Genomic DNA, 14,561 nt, shown 5'->3' with positions numbered 1-14,561 from the left:
GGACAGCAAACCAAAAGTGGCATAGTGTCAGGGTTCTTCACATCCTATTAATGCTCAGCACAAGAGAAAAGTTGTTAATTTTGCTTGAGGCTTTTACAGTAAGTTGCTGACATTTTAGAAAGTATTACTCAACACCATTATAATTGTGATAGAAAACTACTTGGTACATAAAGCACACACAGATGCAATGTTTGGAAGCAACAACCCACTTTCACAGGAATGGGGAGTGGAAAATATATTGTTCATCTTCCTTGACTTCTGCATGAGTTAACAGATTGGCCTGTCTGCAAATATAACCTTCTCCTCTTTAGAAATATGTCACAGACACTCAAGAGATACCCTACTCTAATGTATGATGACTCTTCAAAATGTCACCTCTGCTCCAGAGGAGCTGCACAACATGGAAGAATCTGTTCCCCAGCAGACCAAATACAGGAACTTGCATGCTGAATACCAAACCTATCCTTTTCTATTTATGTATCATGTTGTGGTGTATTGGTTAGCACTTGGGCCCTGGGTTCAAATCTGGACCTGAGGTGCTATCTGTGCGGAGTTTGTATGGTCACCCCGTGTTGCATGACTTTCCTCCAAGTGCTCCAATTTTTTCCCACGGCCCAAAGACATACTGGCAAGTTAATTGGCTTCTCAGAAAACTGGACCTAGGTGTGAGTGTATCTGTGTGTGTTCTGTTATCGACTATAATCCCATCCAGGGTCTATGCTTCTTGCTGGGATAGGCTCCAGCTCCCACGCACCACTGAACTGAATAAAGCAGTTAGAAAATGGATGGATGTACAGTACAATGTTAGTGAACAGCAAATAGAAAATATACAGCAGCAGCTCCAACATGATCGTGTTTTTACTCCTTTAGAAGAAATAGAATTTAAAGGGGTTCCCGGACAGATGTCCAGAATCACGGGTTGTATGGGGTCACGCAAAAACTCGAGTGTGACTGGGAGTAACAAGTAACTGGACACCACCGAAATAATGAGTGTGATTAGTCAACCAGGGCTCTCTCGGCTCCTGACAGCAAAGCAACCCCTGCAACTTTCCGGGTATTTACCAGTTTTCTGTACCATCATGTCCTCCGATCGGTGCTCAATGTCCTGCACAGGTACATAACCTGTGATGCGTCTAAAGATCAGCTGCTCAAAGTCAGAGACATCTGTTTCCCCTTGCCCTCTGTGCGGTTACAGGGTCATAGCCACGACAGGCGTTTCCAAATTGAGTGGATCCAGAACAAAAATCAGCTTGAGATTCAAAAGTTTAAATAAAGATTAAATGGATTTTACCCCAAATGATGATGATTGCAAACTAAAATGATTACGCTTCTAACACTTTTCAGGCAATTATTTTGGTAACTCATTAACTCTGTACTAATACTATTGCAAAAGAATTACATCTGATGATAAACTGTTTGAACGAGATAAACTATTAAAAGCTTTTTTTTTAAAAACATGTCATGATAAAATGATGCCAGCTGGAGAAAACCTTACCTCACAAACTGTAGTTCTCCCAAAAGAAGGACACATTGAGCCACAATTAAGTGCACTGTATATGCTAGTAACTCCTTTCTAATTTGCACAAAAAGTATAGCAATAAAACCTGTTCTTTAAAAGGGGTTTTCTAAAGTAACTCATATAAACCTGTTAACAATGCAACACATCAGAGCACTTAATTTACAACTGTTACTCACATCCGTAGAGAGCTTGTATCACCACTGCAACAGATTTAAACTTCTGCAATTCATATTCATTCAGAAAATGATAGGGTGATTATGACCTCTATATTTTATGTCCTTTACAACATAACAGAAAATATCAGAAAAACTACAAACACATTTCTTTCCAAATACTGTATGACTGAAGCGATTTTGGCAGCTTGAGGATGGAAATGTAATGTATGTATGAAATGGTTAGCGGCTATTTAAATGACAGTAGTCACATAAAATGGCCTAGCTCTCAATAATGTCAGAGTCACCTTTAATAAAACAAAGCACCCTTTAGTCTGTTTCTTCTATATACCATACATATATAACATATAATTTTATTTTTTTCCTTTCTTTAATATATGTTATGTATATGATATGTTGGAACAGATTGAAGAACGTTCTTCTGCAAATCAATCCCTTTAACGAACAAATGCTTAGGAACAAGACTAGTTCCTCTTATTTTCCAATGATCAACAACCAAAGGGATAAACTGACAAGAAGTGGTATTAAAGCACAGGTGCGTGAATGCAGAAATGTGCTGTAATCATGTCATATAAAAAACATTGTGAAGATTCCTCCCTTGTCAGGCATAACCTACTGATCATTATTTTGGAATGAAATGACAGTAAAGAAAATCACAAGAAAGATGGGAAGCAGAATTTTCTCTCAAAAAGAAGAGGTGAAAAGGTTAGAGAGGAGGACCACATCAGGGAGCTGCAGAGGATAATTCCACGCTGGGAAGTAAAAAAAAAGAAGACACTTCTCAGCTCTAGAATCCGTTTTAGTTGTGGGAGGTGTGTGTGGTGATCACATCAGAAGAAGGCTCTTCAGCCAAAAGCTGTCTTTTTCTTTCTTTTTTCACTTCTCAGTATGGAATTTATCTCCAATTGTTCCTTTGCAGCTCAGAGGATTTTGTTTGACAGGATGGTGATTCTGATTCTTAATCATTCTGTTGATTTTCTCTTCTTTCATTTCTTTCCAAAATAATCATGAAAAGCCTAGTTTATCCAAACAGAGCCAGAGCACACTTAAGGAAAATTGTTCAAAAGGAAATCAGACATCTTAAAACCTGATTCAGTAAGTCATGAGCACAGCAGAAATTTGGCCCAATGCACAGTCTACCAAAGCTGATTATAGAGCATTGCAGCTCTGATAAAAATTAATCAATATAAAGAGGTAGTTGGCCAACATCACTGCTACCCATGAAACCTATACAGTATATTAATAAAGAACACAACCTCTCTTTTTTATAATGCTCTCAAGACCAGATTCCAGGAATTATACTGGAGACTGATTCTTATTTTCTTTGGGAGTAAAATATACTGTAGCAATGACATTGCAAATTTTAATTGGAAATTTGAAAGCTACAGTATATGGCACAGCATACTTCTCAGCATGAATACTGACCTGCAGCATCAGGATACAGAGACATTCAGGGAAACGAAAGAAAACTGCTTTCATTTACACACTGAAATAACTTCTGGCAGCAGTGTTATTACAATAAGAGAAGAAAATGTGTTGTGAATCTATGGATTTGGAGTAATATTGTATTACCTTTAAACAAATCCTACAAACCTGTCACTTAATTTTTGATTGATTATTTTTTGGGCTAAACATCCCTTTTAACCTTCAAAAGTATTAATTAGGTCACTTAGCCTTCAACAGCCTGAGAAGATCGATTGCCAGCTGCAAGCCTCATAAAACAAGCTGCAATCTTAAGAACAAGATTACTTTTCTGCTCAAGCTGACATCTGGCTAAATTCTCATTCTTTGTAAATAAAGTAAAAAGCAATCATTTTTCTAAATAAGTTGTACTTAATATGCAAATATAAAACACTTGGTTAAAGATTTGATAGCCTAAATAAGGCTATCAAAATGATCAAACTTCATTCACAATTATATTTTACAGCAATTTCAATACCTAACCATCAAAATAAAATAAAAAATGCTTTATATCTCAATAAACTTGATAATTAAGTAATGCAATGCCAAAATGTACTACATTTAGTACAATGCCGTCTGCAGTATTCAATCTTATTTAATAGTATAAAATCATATAAATTCCTCTTTCAATTAAAATGTATAATTACTACCACTCACAAAATACACATTGGAGGCATGCAAGGAGTCACAGCGGACTCCAGTGAAGGTTGGAGATTAATTTAATTGCAACTAAATTGGCCACTTCCGGAGAGGAGGCACACAAAGTGTATTTCCCAAAGTGCCCTGAATTACTGCGGTGTTACAGAGAGTTTCACAGTCTGAGTCCAGCCATGTCATTGTCATAAATTGGGGTTTAAGATTCTGCATTCTACTTATGGTCCAGTGGCTATTTTTGATGATGTCATCCTACCTTTCAGCTGTTTCTGTGGTGTCACGTACAACAGCAGGTGTCTGTTTAAAATTCCCCCAAGCCAGTAGTAATAAACCCCAGGCCAGAGTCAGATTTCTACAATATGGTTCCTTGCAAAAGTATTTACTCCTTTGCTATGGTGTCCACTTTGTAAAAATACAAAATTATGTATACACATTTTGTAAACTTAGTATTTTATTCGAAATCTGAAAACTTAAAACAGAAAATATCTCAGGTTAAGATATGTACTGTAATACTAAATGCCAGAAAATGCCGAACAGATAAAAATTAACTATGTTGATTATACTGTAAGCAATCAGACCTTTGAACTCATTATTGTATGTCAACAATTACCCTCACAAAACTTTTTGGGTAAGTATCTACCAACTGTGCACACTGATGTGATGGTTGTTTTGCCCATTCTTCTGAGTATGTTTGCTCAAAACTCTTCAAAGTTGATTGAGGAATGCATTGGACAGCAGTTTTCATGTGTCTTTCCACACATTCTCAAAACGATTTGAATTTGAATCAGGATATTGACTGGGCCACTCAAGAACATTTACTTCAGTGTAACTTTGGCCTAGGGATTTAACAACAAGTGGACTCGAAAACTGCTGTACATAATGTAAGCAATAGACTTAGAAGTTTTGATTAAAATATTAGGTTTAAAAAGTGTACATATGTTGTAGTTACAAAATAATGGGACGGCATTATAAAGTTCTGAATAGTTTTCCAAGGCACCATCACTGAGCAATATTAGTATAATCCATTTAAATGTTTTAGTTTAATAAAATATTTGTATGCACAGACAGAATCTAAACAGATTTCATAACAGTCTCTACCACTTGAGCTGTGCACATCACTACTTAATTGCACAGGAAATTTCCTCGTTTGTTTTGATTTTTAGATCTTCCTTGTGTTTATAAACTGTAGAGCTCAATTTAAATGATACACAAATATGTGAATGTGTCAATCTACAGGTTTATCTTAACCATCTGGCCATCAATATCACTGACACACCATCAGCTCAAATAAAACTGAAGGGAAAACAAAAAAAGTTCCAACATAAAAAGTAAACAGCATCTGAGAACAAATACAATCCATTAAGTATTACATTACAGGAGTGGGGTACACTTTGAAAAGAGCATAGATTATTTGTTAAGCAAAACCATTTTGATTTTTAATTCTGTATGTCAATGATACCTTATACTGTAGATAGTGCTGGATTGATGGTCTCACCCACTTTAGTATTATTAAGACTACCAGCCTGTCCCATCTACTTTCCTTTAAAGCTATAATCACTGCTGTTAAATTATTTGCTGTCTGATGCATTAGATCATTATTTGATGATGTATCCATCTTTATTTAAAAAGCCCAATATTGATAAAAGACTAAAGAAATGATTTCACTCCCACTTTAAACAGGTCAAAGTCAGTACAGTACATCACTTTTTGCATACAAACACTGCTGCAGGCACACCCAGACATTAATAAAGACTGCAAAGGCAGCTGCAAGGATTTATGTTTGCATTAAACAGACTTTACTTAAAACTAATTCAAGATGACACAAAGCAATCAACCTACTGCAATAACAAAATAAAAACTGTTTGTATGGAGTGAATGGTAACCGATTTGATCTGTATGAATAAAAGGCATTGAGAGAACCAGTTTTGTTAGAATGCACATTTAAAAATGGCTGTTCAGCAGGTAACTGAATCATTAGGAAGGGGGATTTTGAGTCACAACACACTGAGATGCCCCTAAATGCCTTTACTTCCACTATGTTCAATTCTGGACACACAGCATCAGATAAATTATTTATTTAGTGTATTCACTCATCACACTTTATAAACCCACTACTTGATGTCAGATTTTAACTGGTCAAAGAGACCTCACACTTTTACACCATGGCAATGTTATGAAGTGTTTGCTTCATAATTGCCAAATGGATCAACATTCTGATTTAATCCAGTCCTAGAGTTTTACCCACAGCCAATATCTTATTGTAGTTAATCTACAGTTAAGATTACCGAGTATATATTTGTCTACAGCTGCTATTTACACACTCACCAAAGTTTGGTGCAGAGACCTGCTGCAATTAGTCATATTTGCATATAAATAATCACACTCCTACACCAATGTATGATGTACTGCACTATACAGTATGTATATACGTTACTGTCCCTTATATGGTAATGACAGTACTAATGCATTGGTTTTAAAAAATCTAAATATCACTGGTCAACAAAAAGAAACAACAGTAATCACAAATTTATAGTAACCTATTAAAATAAACAACATGAATCCCTCCACTATGTTCAGCCCACACTTTCATTCTCTGCTTCCATACTTATCACAAGCCATTGTAATAAAACAGGCAATAAACCTGTCAGTGAGACTGTAAAGTCATTTCTAGTCCACCATCCCCCATGCTGTCCACACAGAACCTGGAGTGTTTCTTTACAGTATAAAAACAAGACCACACTGAGATGCAGATGCTGGGGAGTGGGTACTTGGGCAGGCAGCACAGAGAGTTTCTTCACTGGCTATATTTGTCTCACGATCCAAGTCTGTTGCGCTGCTAATTTCAAAGTTGAGCCTTCAGCTCAGTTTTATCCCACTCTCCTCTTCTTCCATAGAGGACCCCATCGACCACATCACATCACAAATACGTAAATTGGTGAAAGTTAAATTCACAGATTTCAAGCCTCTACTGAATATTTGTTTACTAGTGTCAATGATTAAACCTTAATGTTTAATGTTTAATGTTTAAGGTCCACCTTGATGTCAATGAGGAAATGAGTTCTCACAGCTGGAAATTACAGCAAAGGTCACACTTACTTTTTTCCTAAGTGCTTTGCAACATCCGAGCGCCTGAAGCCCTCCAAGTTGAAGAGCCGCCGGGCCAGTCTGCGGGCAGCCTCCTGGTCGCTCTTGTTGCTGTTGTTGAGAGTGTCAGTGCTGCCCTTCAGCCTCTCAGTGCTGCCCATCTCAGAGTCCCAGTCCGAGAACACTTCCTTCAGCCCAGCATCGCTGCAAGGAGAGAATGAGGATCAGCTCAACAACCACCACCCAGAGAAGTGAGCAAAACGACTGGGGAAATGGACCAAGTAGGTAGCTGCATCAACATGCGTAAGCTGCAAAGGAACAAAGTAAAGTAAAGGTTTATTCCATGCTGAAAAGAAAAGAAACGCAACGTTTCAGCTGTGAAGCCTTCTTTGGGTGTGTGGGGAAATGGTAACTTGCTTTTAGTCAAAGAGCGACTAAAGGTGATCAAGACAGATTCACAAGATCGCCAGATATCGAAGGAGAGCTGATACAATTAAACCACAACGTATGTAAACCATAACCAAAGCAAAACTGGAAATCAATTTTAAATGGAATGCAGGACTACACACAACTCTTTAGTGGCAATTTCAGGAAGATAGAGCGATCATAGAGGAAAAAAGGATAGCTACCAAAATAGAGGAAAAACATGCCAATGTTCAGTTTCAAATTTACAGACCCAATCCGAGACAGATCAATTCTTTAAAGGTTTGGCCAGTTTCCATATAGTGGCAGACACAGAGGTTGGCATTTCACATTATTTCACTTCCTATTTATGGTGCAGGATGTTACAAATCCTGGTACAGGATGAGTACAAATAGGGCATACACATAGTGAAATTCTCTGCAAACTGTCCAGGTGTTCCTGTAAAGATTAATGCTCACTTCTAGTTCCTCCAGTACATGAAAATGTACTGATAACATGTTCAAAATGAGATCCAATATCATTGGATCTGTTAGCCAATGTACTGTACTTGTTATTCTATTAATGGATTACCAAATATTCCTCAAATTCGATTTATATCTTATTTCATTATAACAGAATTATCAAATTTTGTAAATTATCTTTCCAAAAGCAGTGGGAAAAGGCTACAGTTCAGCTAGCAGTGAAATGTACAGGACTAAATATTGTCCCTGCAGCAAATTGAGGGCATGAGCAACTGAATACACGTAAATATAAAAATGTATGTTTGTCGCATCTGTCTGTGACTCCTTTAACTGTAACAGACTCTTAAAATACAACTCATATCAAAAGTTGTATTGTCACAACAGATTTCCCTACGAATCATTCTAAGCAAAGCCTAATGTCGTTCACTGGAAGAGCAGCTGCCAAGCTGTAATTTCTTAGTAACTAGACAGGTGCCATGATTATATCAGAAAGCATTTTTGAAAAGACTAGGCCAACTGCAAATCAGCATGAACAAAGGTTAGGATGAGCACAGAGGCTGTATATGGTTATTTCTAAAATAAACTCTGACTATGAATCAACATTTCAATAATCACAATACTGTAAAAAAATAACTGGAGATTGAGAAAATACACTAATTATTCATAAGAGCAAAGAGCTTTTTAATTTACATATTATTTTATATTTCAGGCCATATTTAGCCCTATTCTTGTCTATTTAGCCATCTAGAAGGATATATCTAGGAAGGAAACTTAAAAAAACTAATGAAGTATTCAAAGTCATAGTACTCTTATTACAAATACCTCTTTGAAAATAAATTCACTTTTGAAAACAGACAGGAACAGTACTTAGAAAGCACAAAAGGCAATAAAATAAACTGTTCATAAAATAAACTTTTTTTTTAAATTGTGCCATTGATGCTGACCTTTCAACTCTACCGGAGCTTTTGTTTTTATTGTTCGCTTCAATACAAACCAAGTAGATTTCAAAGCTAACAGAACACAATACCATTTTCTCTGCAATGGCAAAGGGGATCACAATATTGACTCTATTTAACAGAGGCAAATAAAAACTGGCTATATAAACAGGCTTTTTTTTTCTTAACAAGAAAAAATAATTCATTTGCTCAGCCTTCTAGTTTTCAGTGCCTGTTGATAAAAAGACGACAACCTGTAGCTCACTGTAGAGGGAGGGCACACCTGTGATGTCCAGATGAGACAATCAGCAGTTTGTATTATTTCACTTGCAGGCAAATTGTTTAACCTCAACAGAAATACCTCAAACGTGACAATCTCAATGAAAAATATTTTGAAATGCTCAGCTGCAAGGCACATCAGAAGTGGAAAAAAAACGCAAAATGACCCAAGCCTTGCACCTAAAATCAAAAAGGCTGTATTAGAGAATTTGTCACCACTCACACAGACCAGAAGCCTTCTTTTTCATGCGTCACTCTAGCTCTGAGGAGTTTTACCCATAGACTTGCTCTCACTGAAAATTCCCAGCACACAGAGTTAAACCTGAATGATTCAGAGGACTGCCTCAAAGAGCAACTGGAAAAACCTCCCCAAATTTGAAATGGGAGGGCAAAAAACAGAACAATTCTCCAAACAAGGTGGCTCAAGTGCTTAAAATAAAACTTGACAGAGATGTTGATCTGAACTCCCAAGTTCTTGCAAATGCAGATCTGAGATAATACAATACATTTCATACTTTACATGTAGTCAAGTACTGGCAGAGCAATGATTGTTCGATATAGTATGATTTTAACAGTTTCCCATCATTAAACAGGAACTGCAACGCTATTTTTATATTTTGGGGTTAGAAAGAATCAGCACTGATAAGTGCATTTCAAATGTACACAGTAACTTGTAAAACTACATCACAAAAGTTCCTAGAATGAACAGCGCCATATTCTGCAATTCAGAATGAGGCAACAAAACGTCCAGTGATGTGAAGCGGCCCCATTACATTGTAAACAAGCGGCAAGTGAATACATCTCATTTAATCCAATAGAAATATCGCTCTCAATTTTGAGACGGTTTTGCCGACAAATATTACTTACATTACTTATTGTACATTCAGAAAGTTGACAATTTTGTGCTTGATTCGAAATCTGTGAAATGTATCTATACCATCAATTAAGTTATTTTTGTTACCAAGATTTAATGACTGGTCTAAGAAATTGGGACTGCAGTTCCCCATTAATGGCCGTGAGTGAAAATCGACATCAAGATGAAAGCAATTAGCCAATTTAAGCTGACATCTGACAATCTAAAACAAGGCCAGGGTGAGGGGAATTTACTTCCGAGTTTTTTTATACTGCTTACTTCGACACCACTTACTACAGCAGCTGCCACTATATGCATATACACATTTTCAGAGAAGCCCAGATTCTTAGCAATAGACTTATTTCCTAACTTAGACTTGCATGATAAACATTTTACAAAATGAGAAATTGGCCACTTGTAGCAAACATAGCACAAGTGTAATGTATACATTTGTGACTGAACCATAATCTACTGTATGAAAACCAAACTTCCAAGTTCCAAGTTCCGTCTAAATATTACTTAACGCCAGAAACAATAGTGTTTGAACTACATTATGGAAATGCCAATGCAAGTCACAAGAGCAATACATTAAATAGTATTATTCCACACTGAAATGTCAGAGGTTTACTGACCTCACTGTTTTATTAAGGTATTTGTCAGTGCTGGGCTGACAAAACATCAAAGATTACACTTTAGTGCCACCTGTTGACTGTTTATGCAAACAGCAGCAAAATTAGGTTTTACTTTTTCCTACAATTTCATAGCTACCTTTCATATAAAACATACAACTAAAATAATGCACTCATTATGTGAACAAAATCCGTAGTATACTAGAACAAACTGGGCAATTGTTCACGTTGAAAAAATTGAACTTGTCTGTTGCACTGTTTGATGTGAGTCAAAATGTTATATAGTGCCTTTCAATACCATTCTCACAGTAAACAGAACATACAATAAACCAGATATAACTGAGACATTTAAAATAAAACAGATTGTGAATTAAAGGCCACCAAAAAGCTGAATTTTGAAAGCATCAACGGAAGCTGCATTTTTAATATGGTTAGGACGTAAAATCTCAGTGCCTTAACATGTGATGTGAACTCTTTGGAACAATAAGGGGCCTAGAGAAAGCTGAACAAAATGAGAGAACTGGGACAAGTGGGGATAGTAACTTTTGAAGGTACACAGGACACATGCAGTACCAGATAGGACAACAAGAAGTTTCAAGTCTGTCCTGTAAGAGACTAGTAGCCAACGCAGGTTTCTCAGGACAGAAGAAATATGTTCCGATGTTCCAGTCTTGACAGCACTCAAGCAAGCACTTTCTATAGTTTCTTTCAAAGAAAAAAGGATCAAGTGCTGGACTTTCAAAATCTAAATCACCATTCATAATTCATACCAAACAACTACAAAGATCTTCTGAAGAAAATTAAAGAAATCAGCAAAAAGTGGGTGATGGCAGAGTTCTCTCCCTGTCATTCGGCATGGTGGCAGCAGGAGTATGATTCACACAGAGGTCTGCAAGCACAGACACAAGCCTTCAGAAAGGCAAGCTCTCAAAATCTACAGTAATCTCATGCCTTGCCTTACCACCTTATTATGAGCCTGTGAGCTCACCAAGGTCTATTCTGTAGCTCACTTACAACTACTAAAACAGCAATGGACAGCAATTCTTAATCCACACTTTCATGCTAAAGTCTATATTGGGCTAATGATTTTAATCATATCGCATGTACTGTTGACTGAAACTAACATGGACAACCGCAAATAATGAAATAATGGAACTGGAGATTCCAACTGGAAATAATGAAAAAGGTTTAAAGAACATCCAGTTTTAAATTAATCAGGAAGGGCAGCGAGTGCAATTGCTTAATGTCTTGTATGTTGTGGTGATCATTTTGGCCGCTGTCGTGAAACAAAATGAAATGAAAAGGAACTTGAAAAGACCGTAACAAAAAATAACAATTACAAGGCTTCTGCCGAGATGGTCCACCAAACAAAAAACACAGGGCACTTGGGGAGATCTGAGGAAGCATGTCTTGAATACGCAGCACTAAATAAAATTCATTTTTCAGTGCTGCTCTGAATGTTTGACCTTTTTGCACGAGTACTGATTGAAAAAAAGCAGATTCTTCTATGCCTACACAACCCCTTACTGCCACCCTGCTGCGTGGCACACATCAATTACAAGACATCGCAGCAGGAAAGCAGCCACACAGCCCAGCTAAAGGAGGTTTTACACCTTCACTGACAGACAAAATCCTTTGGGCGAGTAACCAATTCAAACAGAAAAACAGGAAAGCACTGATCAAAATGAAATATAGCAGTCAGAATTCAATAGTATAGTCTTGTCTTTTTGGAGGTGTACTCTCCTTTCTCTCAGGAACCCAGAGGATATCAATAACCTACCACAAATGTACTGTATATATTTCATTGGTCTTTTGATCAAAAGCATATCTGCAAGGACATACAGACCGAGAGAATAACACTTAAAGACATCCAGAGGTACTTTTCCTGCTTACATCCTTCCATTATCTGAAAGCCTCTTATTCCTCGTACAGTAAGTATTGTGGAAAACCGTAGCTAAACCCAGACACATAAGGCACAAGGCAGCACTACTGCTTGACCTGTACATGAGCCTACTGAACGGCACACACGGACAAGTCAGAGGTCCTACGATGAACCTAGTCAGTAAGCATCTGGAACTGGGAGGAAACCGTTTCACCAAGAGAAAACCCATGTGATCAAAATAAAAAAAGAGCAAACCTCACTCAAAGGCCCCATCCCAGAATCGGACCCAAGAACCATGAGCAGAATGACAGCAGGGTTAACTGCTTACATCTTACATACACAGAAATGTGCAAAACTTCAAAACAGCAAACGTAGCAGGCGCTGTACTGTATATTCCCTCTTATCCCAAATCTTGTTACTAGAAATGATTACACACTGTATGTAATCACGGAAGACTTTTGTTGTCTTCAATACAACAGTCACCATACAGTTTCGATAAAGTACAGAAATGTTAAATTCAGGAAAACCAACAGGACGTACACGGACAAATAGAGTCACAATGCTCTTAAACGGTCATTTAGAAACCGTAAAGTTTAGAATTTATATACATTTTTCAAGCACAACTAAGGCAATAAATAACGCAATAGAAAACCCCAGTCAGCTACAAATGACTGAGCAAAACCAAAGCTAGCATGCAAAGTAAATGCAAAGTAAATTTCTCCAAAGTTACAGTTTATACAACACGTAAGACGAGTACATCCACAGCCGTAGGAAGAGGTTTCGGCAAAGCTGTTTTAATAGTCTAACAGATGATAAATCCAGATAGTCGTAAATAACCGATTGCTGTAAATTCGCCTTTTGAATGTATTCATTCCTTTTAATGCTTTTGCGCAAGTACTTAAAAATCCTTAATTCAATTTTTAAATAGTGGATAATGCAACTAATGCAAGAGCTTATGTGCAGTATAAATTAGACTTACGAAAGTCGGGTTCTTTTTTCCTATGCTGAAGAAACAATAAAAAGGAATAAAACGTTTTGTCTCACAATTAAAGACTCTAGGCATTGTCAGGAAAACACTTTGCTAACAATAAACTTAAACTGATCTCGCTAAGCTCACGCCCTCCAAAACAACTGACAAGCTACTCGTTCACAAAAAAACATAAAAGTTAAAGGAAATAAAACTGAGGAAATGTGGTTGATACAAAAACCACAAAACCGTCACAAAGACTTCATGCCATACTCATTTACAAATGAACTCCTATAAAAAAATGGCTTTAGCAATTTATACCCAAGTTTTTCTTTTAAAAAGCTGTTGTCTGCTGAGTGACACATGCAATATCGTTTAACAACATGCATTTTGTTTACCTGTCCTCTCCTTAGAGGTATCTCAAAGGAAAGATGCTTACAAAAGTAAACATCAATTCGTGAAAAACTCCTCTTTCCAGTTGCTCAGTCAGAAAAAGTTTGCATGCGTATTCCAAGTGCATTTTACATAACGTTTGTTGAAGAATTAACTGCACCCTCAGAAACAACAGCGCCACATTACAATCTTTGAAAATAGAAATAAAATTAAAAAATCTCAATCTGACAATCTCAGCAGCGTCTTCTGGCTGTAATGTGTAGGTATTTCCCATAAGCCATTGCATTCACACACTAGTACCCCGGGAAAAGAACTCCAAGACTTCAAACTTCAAAAGACACTTCTGACATCCTGTCTCCCACCCCTGCTTCGCCACACGACTTCCCTTTTAGTTGACCAGGCTAAAATTACAAGTCCGTGAAGTCATCAGAGACATTATCTAAACCAAAAGTTAACACTTTATGTTCTTCCCAGTTCCTTTTTACTTTTAATGCAATTTAACATTGCACTATTTAAAAAACCCGCATGTGACCATGGGCATTATAGTTGTTTTTTAAATCAGGCACTGTTTAATCATAGGGGAACAATTTGCTGTTCTGGTTATCAAATGTTGCTTGTTCCTTCCTTTTTGTAAGAAATTTAAATGTTTTAGAGAAGGACATACTGTACCGGGATCTAGCAGTAGTGAACTGAATGCCACACCTGAGGCATTGCTCTGTCAGGCACACAAAAACTTACAACAAAAGGACGATTTAAAAAAAATAAATTTGCATACATCAAGAGATTTATCTTCTATCACATGTGTAACTACAGTACATCCAACCATTAGTTTTCTAACCTCCCAATAC

General features: G+C 37.0%; 1 protein-coding gene across 3 annotated transcripts in view; it reads right to left on the bottom strand.

Annotated features, from left to right (window-relative positions):
* Window positions 1-14,561, bottom strand: part of psd3l (pleckstrin and Sec7 domain containing 3, like) — a 233,687-nt gene that overhangs the window by 130,496 nt on the left and 88,630 nt on the right. For all 3 annotated transcript variants that reach the window (XM_015337961.2, XM_015337977.2, XM_015337970.2), the window contains one exon: window positions 6,904-7,095. In XM_015337961.2, coding sequence (XP_015193447.2) covers window positions 6,904-7,095 — 192 coding nt within the window. The remainder of the gene's footprint in view (window positions 1-6,903; window positions 7,096-14,561) is intronic.

Source organism: Lepisosteus oculatus, chromosome 3 (genome assembly GCF_040954835.1).
Source record: "Lepisosteus oculatus isolate fLepOcu1 chromosome 3, fLepOcu1.hap2, whole genome shotgun sequence".
NCBI lineage: Eukaryota > Metazoa > Chordata > Actinopteri > Semionotiformes > Lepisosteidae > Lepisosteus > Lepisosteus oculatus.
This window is presented reverse-complemented; position numbering and strand designations above follow the sequence as displayed.